Genomic DNA, 12,745 nt, shown 5'->3' with positions numbered 1-12,745 from the left:
TTAATTTGTATCTGACCTAACAGATCGTGATATATTGTTTCTGAGCAGGCAGAATGATATAAAAGAATCATTAAGTAATCTGTTTAAATCTATAGGAGAAGTGGTTTATTTTGTTATTCTGTATTTGATTATATTTTCTATAAATACGACTTGTATACTTGTATGATTCCTTAAATCCATAAATATGTAAGAAAACATATGTACTTTTGTTGTTATTCTTATTTATGGTTGACATGGAAAGATATTGATTTGTGTTTGTTTATTGTACAGAAATAAGCACCCATTCTACCATTCCTCCATCCTTTCATCAACCTCACCCAATAAATGTTAAATGGCTCTTCGATCCTTGTGTTTAAATGTGCACACTAGCTAGAGGCTCTATGGTCCAGTAATCCTTGCACTACTGAATCAAGAGTTAAAAGTCTTTTTCACTGAGGTTATAGGTAAATCTGACTGGCTACTGGCTTGTATGGCAGTACTGGTACTGGAAACAGCTTTAAACCGCATTTCTTAAAAGCACATTTGTTATAATTCAGACCCTGCACGCACACAGAGACAACAGTTGAGGAAAACAAATGATATAATAACAGTTGATTCCTTTTCCTATTGAGTCAATATATAAGACCATTTACAGTATATTCAGAAGGCATACTGCCTCTGCTCCTCTTCATCCATGCTATCCCACAGTGGCTATGTTTATTTGCAGTAACAGGCCTGTAATTTATTGAAGACCCTTGCTGGGTTCAGTAGATTATCTCATTAGCAGTAATGAGAGCATGCAATGTGAAGTGCTGATTAGTGTTACTCCAATCAGAGATTTATTATGCTTTCAGTGGGCTAAATGACAGCATTACTGCCTGGAAAGGACCTATAGTGAATATAGACAAACTACAAATAAACACCGATAAGCATGTTGAGCTAGTTAAGTAATCCTCCACTTGTAATAGTGTATTATAGAAAGTGGAATACAAACACACCACTGCTTTGATCTGACATTGACACTACCATAAACATTATGAACATCTACAAATATTAACAGGGAGCAACTGATAGCATCACAGACTGTTAATGGACCTCTAGTGATATTACAGTATAAGTTAGTGATATGACATTACCTTACATTAGCTTTTTTGGCTTGTTTCTCTAACAATTAGTGGTCAGAACACAAGGGAAGGGCAGAAATGCAGAGACCAGGTACATAGCTATGAGTTCAGTGATGCAGTTATCTTGTACATCTTACTCTTTTGCACAGTGTCCCCTTGGTTGTTGTGAAGTGTACACTTGCGTCAACAGGCAACCCGTTACCACCCCAAATGTGCACAAGGGTGTGAGGACCTGTACAATACTGCTTGCTGCTTTAATAAGGACTTTGGCACTGTTACAAGGACCCTATTGTATTATACCCTAAGGATTTGCCATCTTATGCATTTTTAGGGCCAAAACGTGCTAGAAAATGTTTGTGTTGTGCTACAACCCTGGTTTTACAAATGAGAACAAGAATTTGTACTAATGCCTTTGCTGTCTATGTCACTGCACCTGCACAGCATTATACAGTATAGTGTCACAGACTGTACAACTCAGCAATTTAGCTCATGAATACGTGTCCGCGGAGTCTGATTGTATAAACTCTTGTACTTAATGTGAGCCACGTTCGAAGCTTGAGGGGCTCTGTGGCCATAAGGTACCATGTGAACATCTTTGAGATGCTGAATCACAGTGAGAGGGACTGAGGGCTTGTCAAGGCTCACGTCGTGGAGAGCAGGCCCAATGTGGTATCTTCATTTATGTTACAGCTTGAAATTTGACAGTTCTTAAATCAACAGTTGGACTGAGCAAATATGAGGTCTTGACTGGTGCATTAAGTACCTTGTTCTTCTCCCTCTCTGACATTATTGCACAGGTCATACAGCGCATTGTGCATTATTGTTGTGTGTGTCAGTGTTTTCTAAAGTTCCACTGACATACTGGTGGTAAAGAGCAGTGTTTTCTCATGATGGCCTATGGATAGAGGCTGCGGCTGTTTGCCAGTCTTGTTGTCCTGGACTTCACACTTCTGTAACTTCTGCCTGATGGCAGGAGTGTGAAGAGGCTGTGTTGTGGATGTGTGCTGTCCCTGATGATGTTGCATGCACTTCTTATTACCCTGGTGTGATAAATGTCCTGAAGTAAGGGGAAGGTTTCTCCTGATAGGTGCTGGAGGGCCTTCTTGTCCTGGGCAGTGATCACTTGATTTAACCATATTTTTTCATTTGAACAATTTTATTTCTGGATTTTAGTCTCATAATATGAGAGGTGCAAAGCAACAGGAGGAAGAAGACCTGAGAAATGCACATTTTAGCTGCTTGTCACATTCTTGCTCTTACCTGCAGTGAGAAGACGCAGTGCAGGCAAAGTGCAACCATTACAATGGCCAGCAGCATGGCAGCCACGTTGCGAAAGTCACTCAACGACTCCACCAGGGGAATGCTCCCCACCTGCCAGTCGTAGCAAAGCACGATGGGGGCAAGCAGCAACCCGGCATTAAATGACAGCAGGTAAGAGTAGGTCAAAATCCTGTAGGGAGGGAGCAAAGAGAGGACGGTGAGGACAAGGAAAAATGGTGGATGGTTGGTTGAGAGAAATGGTAGGGAAAAAAAGGAAGTAAGAGGAGAATTGAAAAATAAAGAAAAAAATGAGTAACATACAGAGGATATTAACTGTTACATTAATTGACTTAGAAATGTCAATTATTAAAATTCACTCTTTATCTAAACCTTTATGTGTCTGGCAGTTTACCTGAGAAAAAAATAAACAGGTGGTTGTAAAAGGTAAAAGGAATAATTCACTCGTCTCGATACAAGGTCATGTTATAAGCCTAAAGTTCCGCTGATATCTTCCTAGGAGGTGCATTCATGGACCGACTAGCTTAGCTACTTCCGGTATATTTTCTTGGATGACACCATACGAGCAGGATGGAGGTATGTTGTGTTTTTCTGTTGTTATATTATGTCTGAAAAAGGACCTCACCATTGACTTCAATTGTACTGGATTCTGCTGCAACAAAGTTTATCCCTGAAACTCCAGAAGTGTATTGTGGACTCAAACACTTCACCCACCCCTAGTGGTGAGTAGATAATGAGTGCATTTTCATTTTTCAGTGATCTATCCCTTTAATATCTTAAAATTAGGGAAAGAAATAGGAGGAATGGCACTCCCTTGTCTGAGAAATTATTTCTATGCTCCTCTACTGTACTGGTGTAAAACCAAATAGAAGGAAATATAATTTTCAAATTAAGAATGTGGCATAAGGTAATTTAGGTTATGTGGAATCCACAACATGTTTTCAGATGGTGTGCCTACAATACAGAAATTCTTCCAAACAAAGGAGATAAACGACCTGAAACCCGGTTTAGGACTTTATATATATATATATATATATATATCTTTCATTCATGCACAAAAATGCTGCTAGTGTTCAACATTTGAAGGACAATCCATCTCCTCCCTCTGCTGAAGAGCAGAGGGAGGAGATGGATTGTCCCAAGAACAACATCACCCAAGAAGCCATTCCCTCTTCACGCAAGGTGAGGCCCTCGATGGTAGACTGTTGGCCCAAATCACTCATCAGACTGACCAAGAGGGTCTTATTCTGTCCCGCAATCACCGTGAGTGTAATGGTTTGATTATTATGATGGCGCCGCGGACGGCTGCCTCGGTGTGTTGGTGCACAATGTTTTGTCTTGTTTTGTTAGTTAATTCAGTGTTTTGCCTAAGAACCGGGAGCTCTTTCACCAGAGAAATGCTCATGAACATCAGGGTCATAACTCCTGAGAATTTATTTCCGACTTTTATTGCCTCATCTGTCAAAATTTTGGATATTCTGGTCAAAGGCGCCCTCACCTTCGTACATACAGTGAAGCGACGGAGGAGAGGTAAACGTGCCGGTTCGCTTGTGCGTCTCCGCCGGCGGGGACTTCGCACACCGCTACCAGGTATATTCCTCTCCAACGTGCGTTCACTGTGCAACAAGCTGGACGAACTCTAGCTACTAGTTGGTAAGAACAGAGACTTCTCCCTCATCTTCCATTCTGTGCTTCACGGAGACGTGGCTGTGTGGTTCGATACCGGACTCTGCGCTGCAGTTGGCTGGCTTCCAACTTTTCAGAGCGGACCGCCACACGGAACTCTCCGGCAAGACGAAAGGTGGAGGAATCTGCTTCTATACTAACTGCGGCTGGTGCAATGATGTGACAGTCATTCAACAGCACTGTTCTCCTGATCTGGAATATTTTTGTATCAAATGCAAACCCTTCTACTCCCCCCATGAGTTTGTTTCATTCATTCTGGTCGGTGTTTACATTCCACCGCAGGCTAATGTGCAAGAGGCACAACGCATGCTCGCCGACCAGATACTGTGTGTGGAACGGACTAACCCGGACTCCTTAGTTATTGTCCTCGGCGACTTTAACAAAGGAAATCTCACCCGCGAACTCCCCAAATATAAACAATTTATTAAATGCCCGACCAGAGAGGAGAACATTCTGGATCACTGTTACACCACAGTAAGCAGTGCCTATCACGCCATCCCCCGGGCTGCACTGGGACTCTCGGACCACGTCATGGTCCATTTGATTCCTGCATACAGGCAGAAACTAAAACTCTGCAAACCTGTTTGAGGACTTCAAAGCAGTGGACCAGTGAAGCTGTGGAGGATCTTCAGGCGTGCTTGGACTGTACAGATTGGGAGGTTTTCAGGACTGCTACAAAGAGTCTGGACGAGTACACAGAGGCTGTGACTTCTTATATCAGCTTCTGTGAGGACAGCTGTGTCCCATCACGCTCCAGGGTGTGTTACAACAATGACAAACCCTGGTTCACAGCCAAACTCAAAAAGTTAAGGTTGGAGAAGAAAGAAGCGTTCAGGAGTGGGGACAGAGACAGGTTTATAGAGTCGAAATACAGGTTTAGCAAGGAGGTGAGAGAAGCCAAACGTCTGTACTCTGAGAAACTCCAACACCAGTTCTCAGCCAATGACTCTGCCTCTGTCTGGAAAGGGCTTAGGCAGATTACAAATTGTAAGCCTAGAGCCCCCACTCCACTAACGACCCACGCCTGGCCAACGCCTTGAATGAGTTTTACTGTCGCTTTGAAAGACAATGGGACAGTCCTGACACCATCCCCCGTGACACAACTGCACCTCCCCCACCATAGCAAAGGCCTGCGCCTTTCCACAACTGCCCACCTCAGAGCCCCCTCCCTCCTCCCCTACCACAGTGACGACTCTCTCCATCCTGGAGAGGGACGTCAACAGACTCTTCAGGAGACAGAACCCCCGCAAAGCAGCCGGGCCAGACTCTGTCTCTCCATCAATCCTGAAACACTGTGCTGATCAGCTGTCTCCGGTGTTCACAGCCATTTTTAACACCTCACTGGAGACATGCCACGTACCAGCCTGCTTCAAGACCTCCACCATCATCCCTGTCCCCAAAAAAACAAAGATCACTGGACTCAATGATTACAGACCCGTCGCCCTGACCTCTGTGGTGATGAAGGCATTTGAGCGCCTTGTGCTGTTCCACCTCAAAGCCATCACTGACCCTCTCCTGGACCCCCTGCAGTTTGCCTACAGAGCCAACAGGTCTGTAGACGATGCAGTAAACATGGCCCTTCACTTCATCCTCCAGCACCTGGACTCCTCAGGAACCTACGCCAGGATCCTGTTTGTGGACTTCAGCTCTGCCTTCAACACCATCATTCCGGCTCTGCTACAGGACAAGCTCTCCCAGCTGAGTGTGCCTGACTCCACCTGCAGGTGGATCACAGACTTCCTGTCTGACAGGCTGGGGAAGCAGGTCTCTGATTCCAGGACCATAAGCACTGGTTCCCCTCAAGGCTGTGTTCTTTCCCCTCTACTCTTCTCCCTGTATACCAACAGCTGCACCTCCAGTCACCAGTCCGTCAAACTCCTTAAGTTCGCGGACGACACCATCCTCATTGGGCTCATCTCTGGTGGGGACGAGTCCGCCTACAGGTGGGAGATTGACCATCCTGGTGACCTGGTGTGGTCAGAACAACCTGGAGCTCAATGCTCTGAAAACAGTGGAGATGGTTGTAGACTTTAGAAGGAACCCAGCCCCACCCACCCCCATCACCCTGAGAGACTCCCCAGTCGACACTGCGGAGTCCTTCCGCTTCCTGGGCACCATCATCTCCCAGGACCTCAAGTGGGAGCTGAACATCAGCTCCCTCACCAAAGAGCTCACAGAGGATGTACTTCCTGCGGCAGCTGAAGAAGTTCAACCTGCCAAAGACAATGATGGTGCACTTCTACACCTGCATCATCGAGTCCATCCTCACCTCCTCCATCACCATCTGGTACGCTGCTGCCACTGCCAATGACAAAGGCAGACTGCAACGTATCATCCGTTCTGCTGAGAAGGTGATTGGCTGCAATCTGCCATCTCTACAGGACCTGTTGCCTCTAGGACCCTGAGGCGTGCAGGTAAGATTGTGGCCGATCCTTCCCACCGGGTCACAAACTCTTCAAGGTACTTCCCTCCGGCAGGAGGCTGCGGTCCATCAGGACCCAAAACCTCACGCCACAAGACCAGCTTCTTCCCGGCTGCAGTTGGCCTTATCAACAAGGCCCGGGACCCCCACCTGACTTGGACTCTTATCCCGCCCCCACGCCTCAAGTCTGTGTTACATTAACACACATTACATTGCACATTCTCATTGCACTCCTGTTTTGCATTTTACTTTATTTTTTTATATATCTTTTTATTTTATATTTGTTTTTTTTCATGTGTGTAGTACTTATTGTGTTTTTATGTTTTATGTTCCTTGTATGCACCTATACCAAGGCAAATTCCAGGTAGGTGTAACCTACTTGGCAATAAATACTTCTGATTCTGATTTGTCTTTTGAATGTTTATTTTTCCGCCCTCTTTATGCAGAGTGTTTTCAGTTTAATTATGACCTCGTGTTTCATGTATATCCTTGTGTTTATGTTTGTATATGAGTTATATTGATATTGTACTGGCAGTGTAACAGAAACAGCCACATATGAACACTGTGAACCTTGCAAAAAATGTATCCTACAATGGCTTCAACAATAAGATTGGAATGTTTACTGGCTGGACTTCCAGAGTTTTTTTTGTGAAATAGTTCCTATGCTTGTTCCACAAGAGACATTACTTTTTATTCTCAAGAAAATGGATGCCTGGTACCTGGAACATTTATGGAGCTTATGACTTGGTTTACATCTGCTAATAAAGAACAAAGGATCAATGGGGTGCAAGAACTGACAGATCCCTACCTCTGGCTCAATATATGGTTGTAGGACGATGCCTCATCTCGCTGGAGTGATTTTGAAATGTTGGAGGAATTTACATTTTTGATGTCAATTTAATTATCAAACAATGCTTCTCTCAGAATTTACCCTTAACCTTTAATCACTCCTGATCTAATTCATCTAAATAAAATAATATCAGACTTCCATAAATTACTCACTGAAAATGTTCGTGCTCTGGGGAAAAAGTGGAAAAGGAGGACGAAGAGATGTTCAAAACTGTCTACTGCATCAGAGGCACAAGTGAATGGTGAGGAGGAGAAAGGAGCTTCTGGAGCGGTGGACAGCACTGAGGGCCAAGGTAAGGAGCCATTATATCCGACCCTAGTATCCTTCTTCGGTTACCATGTGTGGCAGGGCGGGAGGCAAGAGAGAGGTAAAAAATATCAGGCAATGCTTTAGGGCACTCCAACACCAGTTCCAGCTCTTACAAGTGCAGGCTTGCACTTTCCCAACCCCTGAGCCTGACGGCTGATGCCTGAACCACTGGAGCCTCTGCAAGTCAACATCCCATCTCAAACTGCTCCCAGGTGCCAAAGGGTGGTCATACTCCTTCCCAGTGATGATAGTAACGCTGCTTGCAAAATGGCAAGGACCCTCTGAGATCCGAAAGAAAATCGGACCTACCACCAACAAAGGCTCTACCGCAGGTTAGCCCCGCTTGAGTAGGGTACTACATGTTAACCTGCTTAAGGAGTGGGTGAGAGACCTGACACGAAAGCAGAGGTGTTGCTGATTAGGAGATTGCCAAATTTGAAGATTTGCCTTGAGGCGTTCTTGAGATACCGTGTTCAATACAATGGGACGGACAGACAATCTGATAACATAATGTTTCCGGCCACTGGCTAATGCAAAGGCATAAAAACCCAGGTTTAAATGAGCTAGTTGATAACCAGCTTTGTAGTACAGGTTATGCAGGACGTGCGATGGTAAGTGAAGCCGGATAAGGAAAACATGTTTTTCTTTTTCCCCTCTAGCTTTCTCTTCTATCCCCCTCTTTTCCACCCACTCCTCCTCCCTACGCTATGTTTCTCTACGCACTACAACCTTTCAAGGCAGATGGCCACCCACAGTTAATCTGGGTCTGCTTGTGGTTTCTCCCTGGTAAAAGGGAGTTTTTCTCTCCACAGCTGCTAAGTGCTTGCTCATTGTGCGAACTCTTTGGTTTCTCTATAACATTGTAAGGTCTCCACCTTACTATATAGAGTGCCCTGTTTTAATGTATGTTGTAATTTGGCGGTAAACAAATACATTTTTATTTAATTGAACAGTAGAAGGCGTACAGCAATCCCAGAGGCTTGACACATCCACACCTAATATGTTTCAGATTTAAAACACCAATTTAAAACTCATTCAACGCCTGCTTTTTGTGTATGTACATGCATGCGAGAGACATTGACCTGGTAAGCAGGTGAGGGGAGAAGGAGGCGGGGTTGTCCTGTTCAGAGAAGAGAGGCATGGATCCTCCCATCAGCCACAGCCTGACTGACATGATGAGCACCACCTGAAAGAGGGAGAATTGAGGGGAAATGTCTCAGCATGGAGTATTATCACTGCATAAAAAGAAGAATTTGTGTCAGTTAGTGCCTCTGTAAATTTCGATGGAAGTTCAGGTTAACGACAGGAATTCCTGCCACAGGAATCTACAGGCAGCACAGAAAACTGCCGGGAATTGAGGGTTCCAGTTTGGGCAAGTTTTACAAGCCTGAGAAGCTTGGCAGTTGACCCCCCCTGCTCCTAGGTCTATGGGGGGCTTTCACATGTAAATAACAAAACTTTGATCTTAACAAATGCAAATTAGTATAGTTTCACTCAGTGGTGCAGAGGTTACACCTTTTTCTAAAAGGTACTAACTCCCTTTTAAGAAAATCTCTCCAAAAAATACATCAGGCTTAGTATAATTATAGAATCATAAATTGTAGCTTGAGTAGATTTGCCTTATATAAGTAAGTATAATATAATGAGTGTAATCAGTGATACAATTTTCAGGGTACATCTGATGATACATCTAAGAGATGTCTTTCTGCTGACACCAAAACACTGTGCTTCACATAAAGCATATCAGCTGTGTCATCGCGTGACAAAGTCCCAAACATTTGTCCTCCCAACTACTGGGAAAAACTCAGCACCATATTCACATGTCCATGGCATACTAAGCTGTTGACTCTGCTGAAATTGCCTCATAATTAGGACAATTGTCCTATTGTTGTTATTAAACTTTCCTAGTATTCCATTAAAACACTCAACACTTTTACCCAAAGCGACTTACAATAAGTGCATTCAACTATGAGGGTACAAACACAGAACAGCAAGAATCATGTAAGTACATAACCTTAATACCAGAAAGAATAAACTGGTCCTCAGTCACATACTCATCCTATATAAATGTAAAGTAATTTAAAAACTGTTATAACCGCTGCTTCAAAAGTGAAAAGGTCAGTTGTGAAGTTTTACTCTGAAAACATCACACTCGGATCGTGAATACGTCCTTTCCTGAAGATGCCACCTCAGTCGTTAATGTCAATCACAGCCTCATGAATGAAGCGTCTGTCTCCCGCAGACAAGAAACTCGGGCTGTTGTTTTTGCGTGGTTCGATGAATGACTCTGTTTTCGGTGTAAAAAACTTGCTGAAGTCAACACGACACTGTTTTACCTGGAGGAGAGGATGAGTGTGTTGGAAAGTAAGCCGTGGGCCCAGTGTGGACGAGTCAAAGCGGAAAAGACAGGCGCCAATCCCAAAATTACGGTAAGAACTAAGCTAAAGAGAGAAGCCATTGCTAACTGCTAAGCTAACTAAGTAACTTTAGATCTGAATAGCGTGTCACACACTGTGGGATTAGCGAGAAAGTTCCTAAAAGAAGAAGAGAGCATCGAGTGCTTGAGCAAAACTAGTGCATGTTTAAATATGTACGAACTGCTTTAAATTTAAGAGTTTGTTCTCGTAAGTTTTTCATAATAGTGACTTTTTTGTCCTGTTGTATTTTATAGGAAACTGTCCGTCGTCTTCACACCTCTGAGGCAAACGGCCAATGCCACGAACTGGAGCAAGGGTAAGATTAAAGAAGAGACAAGCTGTGCTGTATAAAATACATTTTCTAGGTTTACCTTATCTGATCCATTTCATCATTGTGTTTTCACAGCCTGAGCCCAAACCCCCCCTCCCCCCACAACGAGGCAGTCACGGCACATTAGGCCGAGACTCTCGCTGCAAGTCCGGACTTTTCGTTTCAAAGGTCTGTGGTTTCATCCAATGGTGAAGTGAGATAAATTCTCACAAGCGGTTTTGCTGCAATTCATATGCTAATTAGATCACACCTTCGCTCCGCGACTCCCCAGCCCCCCCACTTGCGCTACCAGGAGTACGTTTCTGCCAATTTGTGTCACTGAGAATGCGGAATTCTCATCCTGTAAACGGGCACTAACTGCCAGGAATTAGGCGAGTTTGCCGGCGTTTGCAGGGTCAATAAACACATAAAAAAGGAGGACAATATTGAAAGAAGTAATAAAAAAGATAAATTAGGAAACAAAAACTGATAATAATAATGCAACTGACAAGTATTGATCTATCCATCCACTAACTTCGCTTACACAGGCTTGGGATGCAGGGGTAGCCTGCCAAGTAGGGTATTGCAGACGTCCTTCACCCCAGACACTCTTCCCATCTCTTCCTGGGGAATTCCGAGGTGTTCCAAGGCCAGATGCGATATGTAACCCCCTCTAGCGATTTCTGGGAACTTAGGGTTCCTCTTGGTTGGGCGTGCATGGTAAACCTGTCCATCTCATGCTCCCTCTTCCCTCATACGTGAACAAGACCCTGAGATACTTAGACTCCTTCATTTGGGGTAGCAACTTTCCCCTAAACCTAGAGATAGCAATCCTCTGGTTGCCAACAGAGCCATGGCCTCGGACCTGGAGGTGCTGGCTCGCAACCGAGCTGGAGTTTCTTTGTCCTCCTCCACTCTGACCTGCTCTCACTATAACTAATAAACACTCATCACTAGTTATCAGGACCCTGATCAGTACATGAAGTAACTTAGTGTTTGCTTGATTCGCTCTTGAGTTTATGACACCGCATTTAAACATCATGAAAATGACTGTGTTAAAATGAGCGGAGCGACACGCAGACATGATCCGACACCATCGATTCATAACCAAACACATGACCAACAAAAAATGGAACAAATGAACGGTGAACTAGTTCATTTTAATCTGCATGAACTTAACTCTGAACTAGTTCATTTTAAGTGTGAACTAGCACAACACTGAGAATAACTATATATCAAACTTTATAAGCTGTGTTATCAAATATGTTTTGCGCCTCCAGACAAATTGTATTTGGTGGAAGAGAGGGCACAATGGCTCTTTTGATAGTAAAGGTTGCCGACCCCTGGTCTAGAAGGATGGAAAACCATATGTTTATCAAAGTAGAAATCTATCTAATACTTGGCCAACAGTAATGTGATGTTTGGTAGCTCACTGACCAAAACATGTAAAACTACCTGAATGGTACTTTTTAATGTAAAAGAAAAAAAGTACTCACATATCCTGAGATTAGGCAGGCTCGTTTGACGAAGGGGCTGCAGATGTAGAGGAGGTTGCCTGGTCTGGAGCTATACAGGTGACTGAGGGAAAAAGACAAATAGAAGGTGCTTCACAAAGGAAAATATATCGCCTATATCTTAGTCCTGGAGCCCATAAAAAAAAGGCCTACTTCTAAAGCCCAACTCTTAAGGAAAACTAAACTCTGGTGACTACAGTTTGGTCTGCTACCCCAACTGATGTGGCCATGATAGTACTTAATGTTCCCCCAACAGGAGTTGAGAATATGGAGAGAATGATAAGCTCGATAATAAGATAATGGCCTAGGAGTCCCACGATGTCTGAGCAACATTAGCCTTTATGGACAAGGCAACCTTGAGCTGCCTATTTCAAGGTATACAACTATACGACCCATTCTCTATTTTGTGTTCTACTGGTGTCCTTGTCCCTACTGTTAGCATGAGGCGGTACCTCGTTTCCTCCTCATCCTTCCATTCGCGTGCATCCATCACGCGGCATTACGCACGACTGTCATGGCAATATATATTTATTTAGAGCGATCGGACCGATTACCTCACATCAGTGGATCCTAACCTCCACTCTGGGATATTATTTGGAAAGTGAATAGTTTTTCTTTATTTTTTGACAGTGATCTCCAGTGAGCTCTATGTGCGCTCTGTGCGCCTGATGGCACAGTCACGTTAACTGCAGCAATTTGATGATACACACACAGTTGTAAGAGGATATTATTAAAAACCAATAATGACTTGGCTCTGTAACTCCGCTGTTGAATGGAATCTGAACATAATTTGCTGTAAGTTGTTTTATATATTTTGCAATTAAAAGGTTTCATGTGGAACAGATATGTCGCGCGA

The 12,745-nt window shown here is 43.8% G+C and overlaps 1 protein-coding gene across 6 annotated transcripts in view; it reads right to left on the bottom strand.

The window, feature by feature from the left end:
• Positions 1-12,745, bottom strand: part of tmtc1 (transmembrane O-mannosyltransferase targeting cadherins 1) — a 90,461-nt gene that overhangs the window by 58,834 nt on the left and 18,882 nt on the right. For all 6 annotated transcript variants that reach the window (XM_034578699.1, XM_034578701.1, XM_034578702.1 and 3 more), the window contains exons 5-7: positions 11,872-11,953; positions 8,731-8,834; positions 2,364-2,553 (exon numbers count right to left, since the gene is read on the bottom strand). In XM_034578699.1, the coding sequence (XP_034434590.1) occupies positions 2,364-2,553; positions 8,731-8,834; positions 11,872-11,953 (376 nt within the window). The remainder of the gene's footprint in view (positions 1-2,363; positions 2,554-8,730; positions 8,835-11,871; positions 11,954-12,745) is intronic.

Source organism: Hippoglossus hippoglossus, chromosome 23 (genome assembly GCF_009819705.1).
Source record: "Hippoglossus hippoglossus isolate fHipHip1 chromosome 23, fHipHip1.pri, whole genome shotgun sequence".
NCBI classification, from domain to species: domain Eukaryota; kingdom Metazoa; phylum Chordata; class Actinopteri; order Pleuronectiformes; family Pleuronectidae; genus Hippoglossus; species Hippoglossus hippoglossus.
This window is presented reverse-complemented; position numbering and strand designations above follow the sequence as displayed.